Raw genomic sequence first — 23,003 nt, 5'->3', positions numbered from 1 at the left:
ATATTAGAAGTGACCCATGACAAGCCTGGCCTACCCGTGGATCTGTTGGTGTTGTGAAACTACAAGTCCCAGAATTCCATGCCAGCTAATGAACAGGAAAGCATGCTGGGACTAGTAGTTTCACAACACCAGGAGAGTCTCAGGTAGGCCAGGCCAGTCCTAGAATGAGGTTGTATAACGGAAGCCAGAGGAGACCTCTAATATACAGGGAGGGCGTTATACCTTATAATACACACTGAACCCATTGTATGTATATATATATATATATATATATATATATATATATATATAATATATTTAGACTAACCTCAGTTATTTGGGATAAAGCAAAATTAGTACAAATTAGTAAATTTTATTTAAACCTGAAGGAAGCATATTGTGATTGTAAGAAATGCACTAATAATGTTAATACAAATATTATCAGCTAAACAACATGGACGATAGATAGATAGATATGAGATAGATAGATATATATGTGATAGATAGATAGAAGATAGATAGAACATAGATAGATATATAGATAGATATGAGATAGATAGATAAAACATAGGAGATAGATAGATAAATAGATAGATAGGCGATAGATAGATAGATAGATAGATATGAGATAGATATGAGATAAATGAAAGTTTTGAAGAAAGAAGGGTGTCGTAGGTGCACAAATGCTCTAAGTCTTAGAAGGAGTATGGAACACTTAAGACGTAACTTTTATTACTGACATATCAGCGAAATATAAAATAAATGAAAAAGGTTAAAAACGTGATGTGTACTTAAAAGTTCGCTGGATGCTCCACTTAATCACATTGATCAATAATTACATCCTTATACTAGATCCTATTAGTATATATAACAATGTGAAATTGCCTGATGGATCAATTATCTCACCACGTCTGGTTTTGATAATATAAGTGAATGATCAAGGGTATAGTCAAAAGTTACTATAATTAGCCATTGGTTAATAGACTTCCCTTCTGATTGACTAAATATTGCCCTTAGCTGTCTAGCTATCAAAGGATCAATGAGGCACGGTAATCTAGCAAATATTCTGGGTTATTCTATATAAGGTGTATTGCTAGCTACCTAATGTAATCTCCATCTAACTTTGGGTCTAATAGGAGCATACAAAGGATCTGAAGATTTTTAAATGGATAGTGAAGGGCATCCAGCGAAACGCCGACGCGCGTTTCGCTATGTGTGCTTAGCCACGACTAAGCACACATAGCGAAACGCGCGTCGGCGTTTCGCTGGATGCCCTTCACTATCCATTTAAAAATCTTCAGATCCTTTGTATGCTCCTATTAGACCCAAAGTTAGATGGAGATTACATTAGGTAGCTAGCAATACACCTTATATAGAATAACCCAGAATATTTGCTAGATTACCGTGCCTCATTGATCCTTTGATAGCTAGACAGCTAAGGGCAATATTTAGTCAATCAGAAGGGAAGTCTATTAACCAATGGCTAATTATAGTAACTTTTGACTATACCCTTGATCATTCACTTATATTATCAAAACCAGACGTGGTGAGATAATTGATCCATCAGGCAATTTCACATTGTTATATATACTAATAGGATCTAGTATAAGGATGTAATTATTGATCAATGTGATTAAGTGGAGCATCCAGCGAACTTTTAAGTACACATCACGTTTTTAACCTTTTTCATTTATTTTATATTTCGCTGATATGTCAGTAATAAAAGTTACGTCTTAAGTGTTCCATACTCCTTCTAAGACTTAGAGCATTTGTGCACCTACGACACCCTTCTTTCTTCAAAACTTTCATTTGCCTCTTTAAGGAATGGTAGCACCCCGTATCTAATAAAATATAACAATTTAAATTACACGGGATATGCTCTATCACTAGTGCGACTTACGTAGGCCCATTTTTCTCCCCGTCCCTTTACCCTTTGAAATATAGATATGAGATAGATAGATAGATAGAACATAGATAGATAGATAAATAGATAGATAGGAGATAGATAGATAGATATGAGATAGATAGATAGATAGATAGATAAATACATAGATAAAAAAGTGCTGTGCATAGTCCCAGTATAGTTATACTCAATTGTTCAAGTAAAATGAACAGATCAGGAAACCAGAATACAAAAATACAAAAGAATTTTAATAGGGAAATAAAAAGTCCAAAAAAATCAAATAAAATGATACATTACAAAACATTTTCTGCCCAACGATCAGTTCATTTCCGTTCATTACCGTGTTAGCCAGAAAAATCTATGTGATGTTAACCCAAAAAAATATTATTATATTTGCTGCTTTCAGAGCACAGAGGCCCCTTCATCAGGCTTCTTAACTAAAGTTTTTTTTGTCTAGCCAATAAAAGTATCACTCCTATAATACTTTTGTCTTTTTTGACACGAAAGTATTTAACATCACATTGATTTTTCTGGCTAACACGGTAATGAACGGAAATGAACTGATCGTTGGGCAGGAAATGTTTTGTAATGTATCATTTTATTTGAACAATTGAGGATATATATTTAAAATAAAGTACACACAAAGATACAACAGAGGTGTTGTAAGATCAGCTCTGCCAACAATAAATACGAAATGTTATTGTCCAAGGTTCCCTTAAATCAAGGAATAGAACCATAATAGAAACAAGGATCAACGCCGCTCGGTTCTATACGTGGTAGTAATGGAGGGACAGGCACTAGGAGGAATCACCATAGGAAGCTGCAAGAGACGATTTAGGGCTAATTAATCAGAGTATATGCACTTACAGCTGTGCTAGATCAGAGGCGTCTTATGTCTGATTGCACCGCAGGACGGTACTTGGATACAGGTGAGCTGGCCCCAATGTCCTCTACAACCAGGACAGGGGAACAAGTTACCCAGAGAGGGGACAGCCCAAAGACCGCTGCATATAGCACAATTATAAGTGAATACACTTTATTCTTTGTCCTTCATTCTGATACAGAAGTTATTGGCGAGTAGAAATACCAAATGTTAATGTATGATAATAAGGCAGAAAGTCAAAGGAGACCGGACCACGGCACAATCTCTGGACAAACATTGGAGATTGTTTGTAAGTTCTATTCTATAACCAGCTACCTGGAAATCAACAAGATCAACATTATGATTAATGCGATATAAATCCCTGACGTTAAAGGATTATTATGATATAATATGTTAGGTATTTATAACGTTTTTCCTTCATCCAATATATCTTTGACATTTAATACTGGCAGAGACTCTGACTTATCCATTTCGTTATTAAATTTTGAAATTAAAAAATAAATGTCAATTTTAATGTCTATTTTGGGTAATTATTATGAATTCTCTGCTTCATTCTAAGTAAGATCTTGGGTCAGATGCATCAGACAATGTCTGGCTACAATTCACTTCTCTCAGTCTAGATTAGATTTGACCGATGTCGCTATAATGATTGTTTATTTATATAGCACCACCAATTCCGTAGCGCTGTACAGTGAGAATATTGAATGATTCCCTTCAGCCCCAGTGAAGCACATACAACGGTTTATTATTGAAGATAGTTTTATGCTTGTGTGATTTCACAGAACAAGCCCTCCCAATACGTCAGACAGAAACAACACACGGCTTGTAAAGGGGTCACGTAGGTGACATCCCGTGTTGGAATAGCTTTTCCTGCCCTTTTTAATGTCTAGTACGTTCATGGCGGGAAAAAAACAACGTGCTCCAGTTTTGTGAATCTATTAAAAATCTTTTATGAATGGTTACAACAAAAAAGTTATTTAAAAATATGTTTTAACGGTATAAAAATCATTTTAAATGTACACATTTGTCCCATTTTCCAGTTTTGGTTACTTTTCGAAAAAAGAAAATACAATTAGTTGTTTCAAGATGATTGATCTGCCCTGAATTAGAAATCTTTTCTCAGTAGGACCTGAGGCTGTTATCTATAGGGACGCTGGTGACCGTGGATGTGTGGGGTGGATCCTTCATGTCCCGATAGGTGAAACACGTTTTTAAGTATCAGCAAGTGATTGAAAAGTAATTTCTATACGATATATTACAAACATTTTATTCACCACCTGCAGCTAACGACTGACCTGCGGGAAGAGATTGTATGTTGCGTTGTCGATAATTAACGAATATAAGAATTCCCCATCAAACCAGAGGTTCTCGCCCAACGGGGTGTTCACTTTTGTCATGGAAAAGAGTTGCCCGGGTTCACAGCAATTATTTATCAGTTTCCTGAAAGAGACAAAGAGAAGGTTACTTCCTCCATCTAGTGATACATTGTAACCGGATAAGGTGAGTGATACATACGCCACAGCTACAGTATTCTGCATGGGACATGGCCACGCCTCCTCTGGAAAGAGGGCGTGGTCGTGTAGTGGGTGTTACTAATTCTCCTCATTCCATGTGGCCCCTCCCCTTCTCCACTTGTTACAATATGTCTCTGGCGTGTTCTGTAACGTGTGTAATGTTTGTATTGTATCACGCTTATTATTTTACATATTACGCTGAATTTCTCCCGCTTATGTTTCCTGAATATTTAGCATTTCGCTTGTTCTGTGTCTATCTATATATTATTTCCTATGTCTTCCCTCTGTACTCATTGTCAGGGCTGCCAAGAAGAATTCAGGGCCCGGGTACAACAAATTCATGGGGCCCCCCTCATAGTCAAATAAGCCCCAAAATTTTTTTGCGCCGCCTTGAGGCGGCGCAAAAAAATTTAGATGTATGGTCATGCATTCAGGGGCGTAGCTAGCCAAACGGCGGTGCAAAAATTTTGGGAGGTGTGGTCATGCATTTTGGGGCGTGGCAAACGTGCCATTGGGGCGTGGCTAACATAAAAACCACTAGGCTCTCAATTCGCCGGAGCGTCACATATGTTCAAGCACTCCTGACTTTCAGGACATCTACCACCACAGTGTAGTATACAAACAATGCAGTGTGTACACAAACAGTTCAGTCTTGGCCTACACCTTACATTGGGCACAACATTCACCAAAAATTGGTATTGTCCCTACTAGAATCACAACATTTCACACACTGTGCTGCTCTCTCCTACCTGTTCTTCTCACTTTCTCCACCTGTGGCTGCTGGTTTCTTTAGTTGTGGCTTGTCCGGATCCAGAAATGTTGAAGGACCTATTTTGAAAAAAAAATGGCTACATTTAGAAAATTACAGCCAGCCCCGGCGTTAAATCAATAGCACCCACGATTAATAATTAGGCCTTCCTCCAGCCCCAACATTAAAATAATACTATTTACATTTAATAAATAAACCTATTTCACTTCCTGCAAACAGCCCCAGCAATACCTATTTCCCGCAACCATCACTGCCATTAAATAATTCATAGTCACATTTAATAAATAGACCTCATTCTCCCTAAACTCACCCCAAGATTCAATAGCCCCCAAACCACCCCATCTTAAATTAATAGTCCCTACTATTAAATTGCCTCACCATCACCCTACAAACAAAATAGCGCCCATTAATTAGCTGGCACCTACCTCACACACACTACATTGCAACAAGCCCCCTGTGCCATCACACACACAATACTGTGCCCCTTCATCACAACTACACTGTACCCCCTTATGCTCACACTGCGACCTCCATGCTGCTTTTCCCCCTTCTTTTTTACTTTGTGCCTCTCTCCCACTTTTTTTATTCCTCTGTTCCTCTCTCCCACTTTTTTCCTCCTCTGTTCCTCTCTCCCACTTTTTTTTCCTCCTCTGTTCCTCTCTCCCACTTTTTTTTCCTCCTCTGTTCCTCTCTCCCACTTTTTTTCCCTCCTCTGTTCCTCTCTCCCACTTTTTTTCCCTCCTCTGTTCCTCTCTCCCCAATTTTTTTTTATTCCTCTGTGGCTCTCTCCTTTTTTTCCTCCTCTGTTCCTCTCTCCCACTTTTTTTCCCTCCTCTGTTCCTCTCTCCCCAATTTTTTTTTATTCCCCTGTGGCTCTCTCCTTTTTTTCCTCCTCTGTTCCTCTCTCCCACTTTTTTTTCCTCCTCTGTTCCTCTCTCCCACTTTTTTTCCCTCCTCTGTTCCTCTCTCCCCAATTTTTTTTTATTCCCCTGTGGCTCTCTCCTTCTTTTCCTCCTCTGTTCCTCTCTCCCACTTTTTTTTCCTCCTCTGTTCCTCTCTCCCACTTTTTTTTCCTCCTCTGTTCCTCTCTCCCACTTTTTTTTCCTCCTCTGTTCCTCTCTCCCACTTTTTTTCCCTCCTCTGTTCCTCTCTCCCCAATTTTTTTTTATTCCCCTGTGGCTCTCTCCTTTTTTTCCTCCTCTGTTCCTCTCTCCCACTTTTTTTTCCTCCTCTGTTCCTCTCTCCCACTTTTTTTCCCTCCTCTGTTCCTCTCTCCCCAATTTTTTTTTATTCCCCTGTGGCTCTCTCCTTTTTTTCCTCCTCTGTTCCTCTCTCCCACTTTTTTTTCCTCCTCTGTTCCTCTCTCCCACTTTTTTTTCCTCCTCTGTTCCTCTCTCCCACTTTTTTTCCCTCCTCTGTTCCTCTCTCCCTAATTTTTTTTTATTCCCCTGTGGCTCTCTCCTTTTTTTCCTCCTCTGTTCCTCTCTCCCACTTTTTTTTTTATTACTCTGTGGCTCTCTCCTTTTTTTCCTCCTCTGTTTCTCTGTCCCCTTTCTTTATAGTACTGTCCCTCCCTGTTTTCCTCCCCTTGCCTCTCCGTTTCTTTACTTACCTTTTGTCAACTTCTTTCTTTTCTTTTCTGCTCTTCTGTCTCCTCTTCTGTCTTCTTTCTTCCTGCTGGCTGCGGCGCTCCTCACTGACTGACAGGCGTGACTTGATGACGTCACGCCCGGCAGTCAGTGTGAATGGAGGAGAGGAGGGACACGGCGCCGCGCGATCACGTGAGTATTTTTTTTTTTTATTTTTTTTTTTTTTCTTCCAGCTCCCATGAACCCCCCCCCCCCCCCCCCCCGCGGGAAAAAAAAATAAAAAAAGTTTTAAAAAAAATAGCGCAACAGAGAAAAATAATAAAAAAATAAAAATAAATTTAATTAGCAGCGAGGGCCCGGCCCGGGCCCCCTGGCATGGCCGGGCCCGGGTAAACTGTACCCGCTCCCCCCCCCCTCTTGGCGGCCCTGCTCATTGTACAGTGGCTGATGACACCACAGAGCTGCCCCTTATTGTAAAATAAAAATAGATTTGAGGGGCAAATTGTTGCTTAAATCTGATTTATAAACACCACACGTACGGCAGGTACCTGGCTCTGTGTGTCAGACACTAAATCACCCTAACCTGTCCTATCAGAGACCAGTTCATACAACAGATTGTACAGTCAGGTCTCTTCCTGGATTAGTGTTGGAATTACCTTGTGTGGGGCGAACACTTTTACTAGAGCTGCCTACAGCCTTGCAACTGTGTATTATTAATATACCTCATTAACAACCGGCCAGCGAGATCCACAGCGCTGTAGCGTTGATATTTCACTTACTGTCTCGCTATCGCTTTCTGTACTTATAATGGACACATATGGATCTGGCTAATAGCAAAACGAACTTTGCTCCACAAATTCTGCACCGAAAGGGATCCTACAACACATTCATAAAAGTGACTTCTGTAGAGCAACAAACATAATGGTCAGATGGATGAGGGTAGTATCCCGCCATTAATGCTGGCACCGGGTGTGTGTAAGGTAGCGGTATAGCCGAAAATCAGCCACACAGAGAAGTTTGGGAGATAACTTTGAAACATATTCAGTTAGCTTTGTGTTCTACCATCACGCGCGGCTGCACAAGTTCCGTCACTGCAACACCGTGGATTTGCCTGCGGCTCCCATATGGTTGCAAAGGGAAATCCACGACGTTGCGGTACCGTATTGTCACTGTACGCACGCAGCCGCGCGGAATCACGGACTGCAAAGCTAATTGAATATGCCTCATTATTACAACAATCAGCATTAGTGGGTGGAGTCATGTGACTTTCCCTGCTAAGGTAAAAATCAAATACAATGCACTGTGAAAAAGTATAGTGCCCCCTAGTGGTCTGATTATAGGACAGTGCCCCCTAGTGGTCTGATTATAGGATAGTGCCCCCTAGTGGTCTGATTATAGGATAGTGCCCCCTAGTGGTCTGATTATAGGATAGTGCCCCTTAGTGGCCTGATTGTATTGTGTCAATAACATAATGCTTGATTCGCCTCACCTAACAATCTGAGCCCTTCAGAGAACACTGCGTTCTCACCAGCTCTTCCGTGGGCCACTGAATACTTTTGCCCCCCCCCCCCTGTAGATGCCACTTTCCAGTATAGAGTCTGCCCATGATGCATTTTCCCTGTGGGGGGCAGCATTCTTGTCTTTTTATAAATGAGCTCTGGTGACCCCAGTGGAACAGCCCCTGCACTGGTCCTTTACCAGGTAATAAGAGATAGGTGCGGATGCTTTGTTCACAAGTTACTGCTTGGGGAACACACAAGGATGTGACTCATTTATGAAGCAGGAAAAATGCGCAGTTGCAGCGCAAAAACCTTTTCCTCTTCATTGGTGACATCATCATGCGCTTCTTTCTGTGCCTCGGGCCGTTGGCATTTCCATTGGCGATCAGCAGACCTAACCCTAACCCTAACCCTAATAACCCTAACCCTAATAACCCTAACCCTAACCCTAACCCTAATAACCCTAACCCTAACCCTAACCCTAATAACCCTAACCCTAACCCAATAATGGTCTCATGATCAGAGAGTGAAAAAGGAAATGTCTGTTCTGTAAAATCACAGACTAGTGTGATCGCTGCTCACATGGGGGGGATTCAGGGCCACTCACATGGGGGGGATTCAGGGCCACTCACATGGGGGGGGGGGATTTAGGGCCGCTTATATGGTGGGGGGTGGGTTTAGGGCCGCTCAAATGGGGGGTGATGTAAAGCCGCTTACATGGGGGGGTGTATAGGCCACTCAGATGGGGGGAGGGTATAGGGCCGCTCGTATGGGGGGGGGTATAGGGCCGCTCAGATGGGGGGGTATAGGGCCGCTCACACGGGGGGTGGGGGGGTATAGGGCCGCTCACACACCAATTGTCAGTTGGCGTCTTATGCCATTTTAATTACCAGTTTTCCAGTCTGCAACCACAGAACATTTCTCACGCACATTAAACACAAAATGTCTCTTTTGTCGGCTACAAAACCCAGTTATTACAATGTTCCCATTCATCGCAAGTTTTGTGCTCCAGTTAATGTTCAGTTTACGTCTATTATGTAACGGCTCCTCTTTAAAACATTTCTCTCTCTCTTTCTCTATTACACAGCCAGTTTCTCATATGTGTGTGTAAGATTCAGTCTGAAGATACTTCATGTGTCTGAGTGATGTCTGTGGGTTACACCTATCCGCAGCGGTTACACATATATATCACTCAGAGGGTTTGATTTATTTTTTGATTGATTTCTTTTTTTACTTCTTTAAATTTTGTTAAATTTACATTTTGGATTTACTCCTTGATACAGAATCGAGAGCACTGGAATCTGGAAAATTAACCCAGCATTTCTAAGACGGATGTTGGGGGTATTTTATGTCCGTAAATATATCGTGATCTCTGCGGTATTCAGTGTTCGACAAAATAAATGTCCTGGTAACATGTTTCTCCCTGAGGGACCTATAGGATCGGTTCGTTATCACGTTGTCCTGTCTTTTGAAGGGGCGACCACAGGAGAGGACACCGGCTCCCCTCTGCTCATGTACCCCAAGTACCGGCACGTTACCAAAACATCAGCATTTAAAAATGCTTTATTATTGAAAACAGCTTTATATATCTCCTTCCATCCACGCGTGTAGCCAGACTCGGGGGACCCAAACTACGGACAGCACCATTATATAATTAGGGGCCTATTTATTAAATATGGAAAAGAGCTATGTTTCTCCCTATCTGTAAAGACTACGGCTGGTCTATGGCTGCCAGAAGCCTCCGCCGGCGAACAAGGACGGCGGTGGAACAATTCCTCCACAATTCTCCTCTTGCTGTCGCCATGACGTTGATAGCAGTAGAATGAAAGGGTAAAATACTTTATTATTTAAATAAGATATTTTTTCAAAGGTAAAATAAATATATCTTTTTATGAAGTCTTAATTATCATATAGCTGTTAGCAGTCTGTTCTACTTAACGATTCACCTGTACTGGGACAGCAGATATATAATATTTGCCTACACTCCCGGAATTTTCGGGAGGCTCCCAAATAGAGTAGGCAAACCTCCCGGACCCTGTAAAATGCCGAAATTCACGGTATTGAATAGCAGGGGATCGGGGGTTAATCGCGTCATTAAGCCCCGCTTTAGTGACGTAATGACACCACGCCCCCTCCTACCCTCTGTCACATGATCTGTACTCCGATCTCCCGGAGTACAGATTTAATAAGTAGGCAAGTATGGGATATATTTAACATATAACCTGGTTGACAGACAACAGATCACAGGGGCTGGATGCCGGGACATCTGGCTGATTATCATATAACAGTGCAGATATCAGCGATCACAGTATACACTTATAATTATATATAATTTACCCTATTGGTGTCCTTTATATTATTACCCTGCAGGAAACCACTGAATATTATGTAGGATAACATCAGATATAGAGAGAGCAGATGGAGGGATAGAGGCCAAATATCACCAGTACCTCTGGTACTGTCTCGTATATAGCAGGGTCTCTCTCTGTCTCACACCTCTCCCAGACGCTCTCTATCAGGACCTAAGAGAGAGAGAGAGACAGAGAGAAAGGGAGAGAGATAGAAAGGGGGAGAGAGTGAGAGAGGAAGGGGGGAGAGAGTGAGAGTGAGTGAGAGAGAGGGAGGGAGGGGGAAGAGAAAAAGGGGATAGAAAAAGAGAGAGAGGGGAGAAGAGAGAGTAAGAGAAAGAGGGAGAGAGAGGGAGAAAGAGAGAGGGAGGGAGACAGAAAAAGAGAGGTAGAAAGAGAGAGAGGGAGGGAGAAAGAGAGAGAGGGAGACAGAGAGAGAGGAGAGAGAGGGGGAAAGAGAGAGAGGGAGAGATAGAGAGTAGACTCTAATAGTATGATTATCACAAACTCTCAAACTCTTTCCTTGTCACTGGACTCCGTTTACTTCATGTGGGAACAGTCACTGGGTCACGTTACTGCTCTCTGCCCCAGCCTGATCCAGCACAAACCAGGGACTTGGCGCAGAGTAATGGGAGATCCGCAGAGCGCATTATACGTGTATGGACCGTGCGTATTCACGGACACTAAACCAGTTTATTATAATATAATATCTTGTTATCGCTGCTGCAATTTCAACCATAAGAAGTATAGTAATATGTAAGTCGCTGAATATCATTCACGTAACGTCGCAAACCTACCGCGCTGCGCTCACTATATCAGGTTTAACAAAGCCCGATCCTGTCCCTCCTCAGCCCACATCTGCACTGTGCTGTACACATGCCCAGTTATAATGTGGAGGGCAGAGCTGGCATCCTGCCATGTTGTACCCACTCTGTGGAATCCCCTCTCTCGTACGAGACTTTCCCTAGTCTCCAAATCTTCACATGTTCACCTCAATTTCCCGAACCACCATCCGAACCCCCCCAGACTATTCTATAGCTTCCCCATCACCTGTACTGGCATTTTACTTGTTCTGTTATCGCTATTTCAGGATGACAATAATAGAAGAAAATTAATTAAATAAAATGTTTTGAACCTATTTTTCACTATTTTACTAAATGGAACTGACGGTCACACTGCGCTTACAGTGCGCTTACGGGAACCGGCTAGACGCCTCGCTCATGCACGTATGTAAAGAGACCGAAGTGGTAATTAACCATTATCACCCCACGCCAGAATCGCAGAGGCAGCGGACTATCACTCAGCGTCCTTAGTGAGATTATATTGATAAATTGCAGCGATAACAGATTAACGTTAATCATTATCGCCACTTTCCCCAGTGCTTGCTAATAATATTCCTGTCTGGGGATCAGTAGTTGGTTTATTAATACCTGTGGCCGGGTCCAAATCACCTCCCACCTTCACAGGATGGCTGCAGCTGCATCACATGGGTAAATACCCGATGCTGCTGTGCCGAATGGGTAAATACCCGATGCTCCTGTGCTGAATGGTAAATAACCGATGCTGCTGTGCCCAATGGGTAAATACCCGATGCTGCTGTGCTGAATGGGTAAATACCCGATGCTGCTGTGCTGAATGGGTAAATACCCGATGCTGCTGTGCCCAATGGGTAAATACCCGATGCTGCTGTGCTGAATGGGTAAATACCCGATGCTGCTGTGCTGAATGGGTAAATACCCGATGCTGCTGTGCCGAATGGGTAAATACCCGATGCTGCTGTGCCCAATGGGTAAATACCCGATGCTGCTGTGCCCAGCATTTCTGTATTTACCCATTGGGCACAGCAGCATCGGGTATTTATGTATGAGCTCTGTAGCGCCGGTTAGTAACAAGTCCTGGTGCTGGGAGTGTAACTGTATGTATTGTTTGTGTATTGATGTATTATGAGATTTTGAAGGCAAATTGGTTCTGTAACTGTCTGAAGAAAGGAAACCACGTGCTAATAAAGCCTTTTCATCTGAGAGTGACCAGCACTTCTTTTTAGCCTAAATACATTGCAGAGGGTCATTATCCTGTGTGTGTCCTGTTAAGAGAGATAGGGGAATTATCTGAATAAGGAAACAGTAAGTAATTTGGGAAATCACAAATTGATGTAAACTTTGTTACGTTTAAATTGCGTTAAATCCAAGTTCCAGAGAATATATATCATCCTGATGCTAAACATCCGATGTAATATCTCAGACATTGTGGTGCCAGATATGGGCACCACAATGGATTAGCCCCTGCCAACATATGTCTCAGAAACTGTAAGAGCTGTATTCTGCACTTCAATTAGTATATACCATCTGTACTTCTGGATGATCACTAGTACCTCTAACTAATGTGTAATCGTCCTTATAAGGACCCTTTCTGAGTAATAAACATCACTGCTTCAAGATCCTGCTTTGGTGCCTAGTTACCTGCTGTAATTCCTGTGACCTACAGATTAAACCAATCTAATCTGTTATCCGGCTGTTCTGAGGTTTGGACCCAGCATCCAGTACCAACGCTCTGCCCGCTACCTGCTTCTCTGACCACTGTGAAAGGCCAGGGGGAACCATCCACACCAACCCTAATCTGAAGGAAGAGGTCAGGGGTACCAGCCCAGGTGCCCAGCGAGGGAGTACACTAGCAGTGAGTTACCCAGAAGGAAGTGGTTCTAGGAGCCTAGTGGTGGCAGCAGGCACCTCCTACTGCATTTAGAGGAGCCCGATTGGGATAAAGAAAGAGGACAGTGGCAAGACAAGCCCAGTCGGTCCCCAGCAACACGGCAGGGTCCCTCCTGTCACAATACCCTTCATATGAAGTCCTCAACAATCACCGTTTATTCCTTCAGTACCAATCATTAATGCTTTAAGGGTACATTAAAGTTTATCTACAAGAGATGCATTGTTGGGTTGTGTTGGGGTGGACACTAATATAATGTTTTCTGTAGACAGAAAATTAAACTTTAAACAGCTGTAATACTTAGCAGAAGTGGTGTTATATAAATTCAGAGATAAACTCTCTGATCACACGCCAACGTCCAATCCAAACACGGAAACTAAGAATTATCTGAGAAAGGTGGATTGGATCGGTCACAGGTACAAATGGCGTTTCTTAAAGTTATAGAAATCGGGATGATAAAATGAGAGATCTTGTCGAATTGGAGCTGGGTTTATAGTTAGTATTTAATCTTTATTAAGGTCAAGGATGACACATTAAAATTAAGATTATGGATAACTTTGCAGTTCGGACTTGTTTCTGTGACTCCATCGCTCCAAAGATTGTTTACAATATTAAATAGGTGACTTCCCCTTCAGTACGTCTTCAGAACCACAGAATTGTAATAGAGATGTTATGTTATTGTGGTCTCTTTTTATATAAACGGAAACAGATAACGGAAATCACATTGTGGCTCTTACATCTCCTGAAGCTTCATCACGTACAAAATAGGGAAGAATTTTTAGTTTCAGTCGCTCCTATTTCCTCCTTCTCTCGAAGGCCTGATCAATGCACGAATCGCCCTCTCTACTCACCAGAGTGAGGGTGGGAGACAGGGACAGTGGGGGTCCAGAAGAAATCTGCTTGAATCCCGCACGAACATACATACATACTATATATATATATATATATATATATATACACACACACAATATATTTGTATATGTGTCTATTTAATGGAACTACAGACATTCTGTTTTCTGCAGCCCTGTCTAGTTCTGTACGCTGGGTGTGATTCTCACTGTGTGTTCTTATTATATGTACAGACAGCTACACAGTATCACTTCTCTTGTTCTGCATACTGGGAGTAATTCTCAGTGTCTCTGAGCTCATGTTGGGGGTGTAAAGCTCTGCCCCCACCAGACTGGAAGCATTGCACGATGCACACGGCTGGCTACAATGTAGCTGTGATAAAATCGCCCACACGACAAGAGTCACAATGTCACCCCCAGGTGCGGAGCGCAGGAAGCTCAGCTGTAAACGTGTCCTGAACTCACACTGAGACACAAATATCCTGTTACATTGTACAATATAATATTTAGACAGATAATTGGATAGTAAATACCACTAGTAAAGCTGCTTAATGTAATGTCCGTCCTGCTCTGGGAATGTAAAACATTCAGGTGGATGAAACTCGAATTTCCTGATGATGACGCATATGCCGCTGGTGCGGAAACGGGCGCATCCATAGATCTATACGCCTTCTGCAAATGGCCGGAGACGCTATCTTGTTTTGCTCATCCCTTTAGAGTCATTCACTCGCATCTTGCTACAGTCCCTGTATCTGTGGACCGGTAAGAATCAAGTTTCTCAGCTCATCTCAGATAAAATGTGATTTACCCCAGAAAAGGTTTTTGTTACGTACAGCTCAGCGGGATCAGGGTGAGGAATGTGAATAGAGGTTCTTGAAGGTCATATTATATTTCAGAGGCAGATAATATATTCAGCCATATTATATTAGACCTCTTCAGGAAGTCACTCTGCGGATAGTATCAATCCCGCTGGCCCCAAGGATTTCATAACATTTCATTTTAAGCTTAGCACGTATCATTTATAAAGTATCAACATATAGTGTAGCGCTGTACATCAGTATAAAGAGGGAATTACATGAGAGGTGTAAGACGGCCACACACATATACAAAATTGTCATATTTAAGGCTATGTGTGACGATCACTGCACCTGAACTAAATAATGCTGGCAAAAACGGGTGACACAGCGCTGACGCCAGCGACGGCCCCAAGTAACGCGGCAGCACTTCTACCCTCGCACTACTTGTTCTGTAGTCTTGAAAATCTTTATTAATTAATTTGAGTTCTACCCCTTTCACTAAATAAAACTTCTTCTTCAAACCGTTCCTGAACAATATTTTGCAGTGTGACAGGGCGCATGATCCTGCTGAAAGAGGCCACTGCCATGAACGAGTGTACTTGGCCTGTAACAATGTTTAGGTAGGTGGTACGTGTCAAAGTAACATCCACATGAATGCCAGGACCTAAGGTCTCCCAGCAGAACATTGCCCAGAGCATCACACTGCCTCCGCCGGCTGCCTTCTTCCCATAGTGCATCCTGGTGCCATCTCTTCCCCAGGTAAACAACGCACACAACCAGGAAATGTAAAAGAAAACGTGATTCATCAGACGACCAGGCCAACTTCTTCCATTGCTCCATGGTCCAGTTCTGGTGCTCATGTGCCCATTGTAGGCACTTTCAGTGGTGGACAGGGGTCAGCATGGGCTCTCTGACCGGTCTGTGGCTGCGCAGCCCCATACCCAGCAAGCTGCGATGCTCTGTGTGGTCTGACACCTTCTATCACAGGCAGCAGTAACTTTCTCAGCAATTTGTGCTACAGTAGCTCTTCTGTGGGATTGGACCAGACGGGCTAGCCTCCGATCCCATGCGCATCAATGAGCCCTGAGCGCCGGTTCACTGGTTGTCCTTCCTTGGACCACTTTAGGTAGGTACTAGCCACTGCACACTGGGAACACCCCACAAGACCTGTTGCTTTGGAGATGCTCTGACCCAGTCGTCTAACCATCACAATTTGACCCTTGTCAAAGTCGCTCAGATCCTTACGTTGCCCATTTTTCCTGCTTCCAACACATCAACTTCAAGAACTACCTGGTCACTTGCTGCCTAATATATCCCCCCCCCTTGTCAGGTGTCATTGTAACCAGATAATAAGTGTTATTGACTTGTCAGTGACTTAAAGGTTGTGGCTGATCAGTGTTTGTCCTCTTCATCTCTAAGTTCAGCACACACACAATATGATGACACAAATTATAGTTTCATAGCAGGAAGGAAATTCAGCCGCAGATTACTGCACCCACCTAAGCTGTAAAGAAACTTTTCAGTTTTCTACACAACTATTATTCTATGAGATATTAGTAATGGCGATATATAAGCTTCTGTAAATATCATCTGTATGAGCATCGCTATGTCAGTATTCTATATGTGTGTGTTATTTTTCCATTCGTTGAGTTATCCATTGTTCATGCCCTTGGATACAACGCAGCTGCGCAGACCTTGCTCTATATACAAACTTCAACAGCACGCGGGAGCTGCTGGTTACAGGTGATCCGTGGATATAAAAAATATTTTGCTTTATTTAAAATTAATAATAATTTCTATGCATATGATTAAATTCATAGAAGCTTTTGTTAAAAACATGTGAGCTCACACAAATCTAGATATATACAGAAACAGATCAGCGATAAAATAGAGGAAATAACGACAAACGTTAAAACGGGCAGATAACACCACCATATAAACCAACCCACGTAACAAACAATCTCCCAGAAATATATAATCGCATCGGTGGAAACAGTATATGCTGCAGAACGTTCTATTCTGAGTAACACAGAGAGTTCACTCCTGGAAAATATCTGCAAGTGAAGAGCATTATTAATGCACCAAATGCTATTTCCACCGGACATAGCCGGACCCTATTTGCGGGATAAACTTGTGGGTGCTGTTTGCTAATAATTAACCATTGTTCCGTTGGTTGGTTTAGACTCTGCGGGTTTATTTTAACCTGTAATCTATTGGAAAAACCTTCAGTTTTAACAGATTATATTTCCCCTTATCAATTATCTCTTTCTGTACATATCTAGGTTCATGTGAGCTCACAGGTTTAACAAAAAACTTGTGTGGATTGAAACGTATGAATACAAATCATTATTCATTTGAATTAAAGCAAACATTCTTTATATCCTCGGCATAGAGGTTACCTGTTACTAGCGATGTTGGAGTTTGTGTGAGAATTGCAGGGTCCCTTCAACAGCTGCTGGGAGTAACTTCTGTGCCCAGCGCTCTCCAGGGACCTCTGTGTACATAATCATCATCCTCATTTATTTATATAGCGCCAACATATTCTGTACCACTTTACAATTGAGGACAAACACATTTCTAATCTCCTGATCTCTTTATAATGGATGTAACGGTATGCAGGGAGCAGTCCTGTGTCATATACCGACACATCATATATCGAATACTCAGCCTGATGATGTAAACACCTTGCTGAAAACAGCAGGAGGCCAGGTTGATAAATCAATGTATTTGATAAATAAGGAAGAAGGATGAGCCGATCAGCATCTCAAGGTGAACGCTCTCTTTATACCGGACACTGCAATATATAGATATTATATCACAGAGGAGTCCTGTCATTATACCTGCTCTGGTGGGACAATACATTTAGTTTATTATTATTCCCCAATTTAACAATCCTCATGTAATTAAACATGAGCAGAATAATATAATGTCTGTACTCTAATATTCTTATATAAGATTGATAAAGCTGCTTAAATGTCACAGAAATCCCATTTATTACAATATATGACAACTGTTGGTTACACACTGGGCGGCTACAGTCACTGACAATGCTGCCGTCTCTTCATCTCCTAATACCAACGTTACAGTGTATATTGTGACGGGGGCGATGTTTGTTAGGATAGGAAGAGAAATATTCATATGTAAGTTATAATGTTCCCACTACTGTGAACTATAAGGATATTATTATAAGTCACTGATGAGTTCTGAGTGGGTTTGATCCGGGTGACGGGGTCATGGATAACTTCTAACATCTGTGTCACATTTCTTATAACACTGAATTGATGACATCACAAATCGTTGATTATAAGCAATGACATCAGAACTTTCTCGTTATACCTATATTACACCAATATTATTTACTGGAGATTATACATATATTAGCAGCCTATTTATATTACATTTATAGATTACGTGTTTGTATCACAGAATAAGCAGGGAGTGGGGAGAGGAAGAGAGAGAGGTGGGGGGGGGGGATAGAGACAGAGGTGATGGGAGAATGGGGGAGACGGACAGAGAAAAGAGGGGTGTAACAAGGAGGGAGAGAGAGAGACACCCCAGCAGACATTCCAATTAGGAGAGAAGACAAAGACATGACAAAGGGTTAATAGAGGAGAAGACCTTCTGACATCTCTGTATCTCTACATTACGCCCCTCCTCCGACCTCTAGTATTAATGATCGTACACGGGTACAATGGTGGTGGGAAGGGACAATGGGAGAGGGGTGAGGTTTATCTGGGAGGGGTCTTGGCTGAGGAGGGGACAAGTCTGCATGTATAGAGTCAGGGCTGGGGGATGAGGCTGGTGTCACTCAGGTCTGTGTTGGGTACCACTATAGGGGCTGCTGTGTAATAGGCCACAGAGATAAGGGACACTGAGGTGTCTTCATAAAGGTAGATCTGGGGGCGGTTGTGGGAGGGGGCGACAGGGCCTGAAAGAAGAATAGAGATGAAGGGTGAAGGTACTGACTGGTGTTAGCTCCTGGGAGGGGGGTCGGGGATAGATGTGATACTGGGTCACCAGCAGTCATTAGATATATCAGCTACAAACGTTGTAGTACAGTGAGAGGGTACGTTAGATGGGGGTGGAGGGTACGTTAGATGGGGGTGGAGGGTACGTTAGATGGGGGTGGAGGGTACGTTAGATGTCGATGGAGGGTACGTTAGATGGGGGTGGAGGGTACGTTAGATGGGGGTGGAGGGTACGTTAGATGGGGGTGGAGGGTACGTTAGATGGGGTGGAGGGTACGTTAGATGGGGTGGAGGGTACGTTAGATGGGGGTGGAGAGTACGTTAGATGGGGTGGAGGGTACGTTAGATGGGGGTGGAGGGTACGTTAGATGGGGGTGGAGGGTACGTTAGATGGGGTGGAGGGTACGTTAGATGGGGTGGAGGGTACGTTAGATGGGGGTGGTAGTAAGTACTAGAGACAGAGGAATAATGGTGTATTAGGGGCACCAGTGATGGAGATGGCAGTAGGGCAGGGGTGGGCAAACCTGTCCTCAAGGGCCATATCCAGTTCATGTTTTTAGGATTTCTGTCTGTAGAAACAGGTGGGATAATTACTGACCCAGCCAAATAGATTAACTCAGCTGTGCATGATTAAAGAAATCCTAAAAACATGAACTTGATATGGCCCTTGAGGACAGGTTTGCCCACCCCTGCAGTAGGGTATGAAGAGGCAGCAGCAGAGTATTAGTGGGGTATCAGGAGAGAATGAGAAGGTGTCTGTGGGCAGCAGTGGGGTATGAGGGGTATTGTGAGGCAGCAGTGGGGTAAGAGGGACATAGTGGGCGATCAGGAGAGAATGAGGGGGTATCAGAGACACAGTGCCGTTATGAGAGGTATCAGGGGCACAGTGCCGGGTATGAGGGGGTATAATGAGGGAGTATCAGGGGCAGAGTGGGGTATAATGAGGGGGTATCAGTATCAGACGCAGAGTGGGGTATAATGCAGGAGTATCAGGGGCAGAGTGGGCTGTAATCAGGGGGTATCAGGGACCGAGTGGGGTATAATCAGGGGTTTCATGGGCACAATGCCGGGTAAATTGAGGTGGTATCAGGGGGGCACAATAATAGGGGGTATTAGGGGCACAGTGGGGTGTAATGGGGGCATATTAGTGGCAGAGTGGGGTATAAAGAGGGGTTATGGGGGCAGAGTGTGGTATCAGGGGAAGAATGGGGTATAATGAGATGGTATGCAGCAGTGGGGTATAAAGAGGAGGTATCAGGGGCAGAGTGGGGTACAATGAAGGGATACGCAGCAGTGGGGTATAATGAGGGGTATCAGGGGCACAGTGGGGTACAATGAGGAGGTATCAGGAGCAGAGGGGGGTACAATAAGGAGGTATCAGGGGCAGAGTGGGGTACAATGAGGAGGTATCGGGCAGAGTGGGGTATAATGAGGGGGTATCAGGGGCAGAGTGGGGTACAATGAGGAGGTAACAGGGGCAGAGTGGGGTATAATGAGGGGATAACAGGGGCAGAGTGGGGTACAATGAAGGGATATGCAGCAGTGGGGTATAATGAGGGAGTATCAGGGTCAGAGTGGGGTATAAAGAGCGGGTATCAGGGGCACAGTAGGGTATAATGAGGAGGTATCAGGGGCAGAGTGGGGTACAATAAAGGGATATGCAGCAGTGGGGTATAATGAGGGGGTATCAGGGGCACAGTAGGGTATAATGTGGAGGTATCGGGGGCACAGTAGGGTATAATGTGGAGGTATCGGGCACAGTGGGGTATAATGAAGAGGTATCAGGGTCAGAGTGGGGTACAATGGGGGGGGTATCAGGGTCAGAGTGGAGTACAATGAGGGGGTAACAGGGGCAGAGTGGGATATAAAGAGGCGATATCAGGGGCACAGTAGGGTACAATGAGGGGGTATCAGGGGCACAGTAGGGTACAATGAGGGGGTATCAGGGGCACAGTGGGGTACAATGAGGGGGTATTAGGGGCACAGTGGGGTACAATGAGGAGGTATCAGGGGCACAGTGGGGTACAATGAGGGGGTATTAGGGGCACAGTGGGGTACAATGAGGAGGTATCAGGGGCACAGTAGGGTACAATGAGGGGGTATCAGGGGCACAGTAGGGTACAATGAGGGGGTATCAGGGGCACAGTGGGGTACAATGAGGGGGTATTAGGGGCACAGTGGGGTACAATGAGGAGGTATCAGGGGCAGAGTGGGGTACAATGAGGGTGTATCAGGGGCACAGAGGGGTACAATGAGCAGGTATCAGGGGCACAGTAGGGTACAATGAGGAGGTAACAGGGGCAGAGTGGGGTATAAAGAGGGGGTATAAGGGGCACAGAGGGGTACAATGAGGGTGTATCAGGGGCACAGAGGGGTACAATGAGCAGGTATCAGGGGCACAGTGGGGTACAATGAGGAGCTAACAGGGGCAGAGTGGGGTATAAAGAGGGGGTATAAGGGGCACAGAGGGGTACAATGAGGGTGTATCAGGGGCACAGAGGGGTACAATGAGGGTGTATGAGGGGCACAGAGGGGTACAATGAGCAGGTATCAGGGGCACAGTAGGGTACAATGAGGGGGTAACAGGGGCAGAGTGGGGTATAAAGAGGGGGTATAAGGGGCACAGAGGGGTACAATGAGCAGGTATCAGGGGCACAGTAGGGTACAATGAGGGGGTAACAGGGGCAGAGTGGGGTATAAAGAGGGGGTATAAGGGCACAGAGGGGTAATATGGGGGTATGACGGGTACCTGAAGCCCTGCACCGCGCTCTCATTCCTCCTCCAGCCCCGGCCATGCTGCAGCACCTCCCGCACCATCTCCTTCTCATCCGGCAGCCGCTCCGCCGGGAAGATGTACAACCAGCACAGCACGAACACTGCCAGGGCGCTGGCACCCACCGGGAAGCGGGTACGGGGGCACTTCCACCACATCCTGCCTTCACCCGGGGGGGCCGTGCCACATGCCGATACCCGGGGCCCCCGGGGCCCTACTCCGTCCTAGCTGGGTGCAGTGCGCAGAGTGGGGGCTGCAGCATCCTAGAGGTGCCCCCCAGTCCTCTCTCCCTCCCCCAGATGGGCAGCTGTCTGTCGGTCCCTCTGTCCCTTTGTCTCCGGATGGAGCTCAATGTGCTGCAATGCTGCAAACTGCTCCGACCCCCGATCTCACCCCCTCCCCTGTGTCCCCCCCGGCAGCACCGGCTCCAGGCTCCTTATTCAGCTGCTTCTGGTGCATCGGATTCACCCTCATCAGTGGCAGATTCTCCTATTGTACTAAAGTCTCCTCCCCCTGATGTATAAGTCAATCACTGCCCCTGTGCCCCCCACCCTGCATAGGAGGGTCCTACCTATATACTACTGGTACCATGCCCCCTGTGCCCTCCCCACCCTGCATAGGAGGGTCCTACCTATATACTACTGGTACCATTCCCCCTGTGCCCCCAACCTGCATAGGAGGGTCCTACCTATATACTACTGATACCATGCCCCTGTGCCCCCCACCCTGCATAGGAGGGTCCTACCTATATACTACTGATACCATGCCCCTGTGCCCTGCACCCTGCATAGGAGGGTCCTACCTATATACTACTGGTACCATTCCCCCTGTGCCCCCACCCTGCATAGGAGGGTCCTACCTATATACTACTGGTACCATTCCCCCTGTGCCCCCACCCTGCATAGGAGGGTCCTACCTATATACTACTGATACCATGCCCCTGTGCCCCCACCCTGCATAGGAGGGTCCTACCTATATACTACTGGTACCATGCCCCCTGTGCCCTCCCCACCCTGCATAGGAGGGTCCTACCTATATACTACTGGTACCATTCCCCCTGTGCCCCCACCCTGCATAGGAGGGTCCTACCTATATACTACTGGTACCATTCCCCCTGTGCCCCCACCCTGCATAGGAGGGTCCTACCTATATACTACTGATACCATGCCCCCTGTGCCCTCCCCCAACCTGCATAGGAGGGTCCTACCTATATACTACTGATACCATGCCCCTGTGCCCCCTACCCTGCATAGGACTGTCCTACCTATATACTACTGATACCATGCCCCTGTGCCCCGCACCCTGCATAGGAGGGTCCTACCTATATACTACTGATACCATGCCCCCTGTGCCCCCACCCTGCATAGGAGGGTCCTACCTATATACTACTGGTACCATTCCCCCTGTGCCCCCCACCCTGCATAGGA

The 23,003-nt window shown here is 44.7% G+C and overlaps 1 protein-coding gene across 1 annotated transcript in view; it reads right to left on the bottom strand.

Moving 5' to 3' along the window:
• Positions 1-21,980, bottom strand: part of ST8SIA1 (ST8 alpha-N-acetyl-neuraminide alpha-2,8-sialyltransferase 1) — a 30,122-nt gene extending 8,142 nt beyond the window's left edge. Inside the window, exons 1-2 of the mRNA XM_075210787.1 lie at positions 21,553-21,980; positions 4,061-4,205 (exon numbers count right to left, since the gene is read on the bottom strand). Of these exons, the coding sequence (XP_075066888.1) occupies positions 4,061-4,205; positions 21,553-21,734 (327 nt within the window). The 5' untranslated portion in view covers positions 21,735-21,980. The remainder of the gene's footprint in view (positions 1-4,060; positions 4,206-21,552) is intronic.
• Between the last annotated feature and the right edge of the window lie 1,023 nt (positions 21,981-23,003).

Source organism: Mixophyes fleayi, chromosome 4, assembly GCF_038048845.1.
Source record: "Mixophyes fleayi isolate aMixFle1 chromosome 4, aMixFle1.hap1, whole genome shotgun sequence".
Classification (NCBI taxonomy): domain Eukaryota; kingdom Metazoa; phylum Chordata; class Amphibia; order Anura; family Limnodynastidae; genus Mixophyes; species Mixophyes fleayi.
This window is presented reverse-complemented; position numbering and strand designations above follow the sequence as displayed.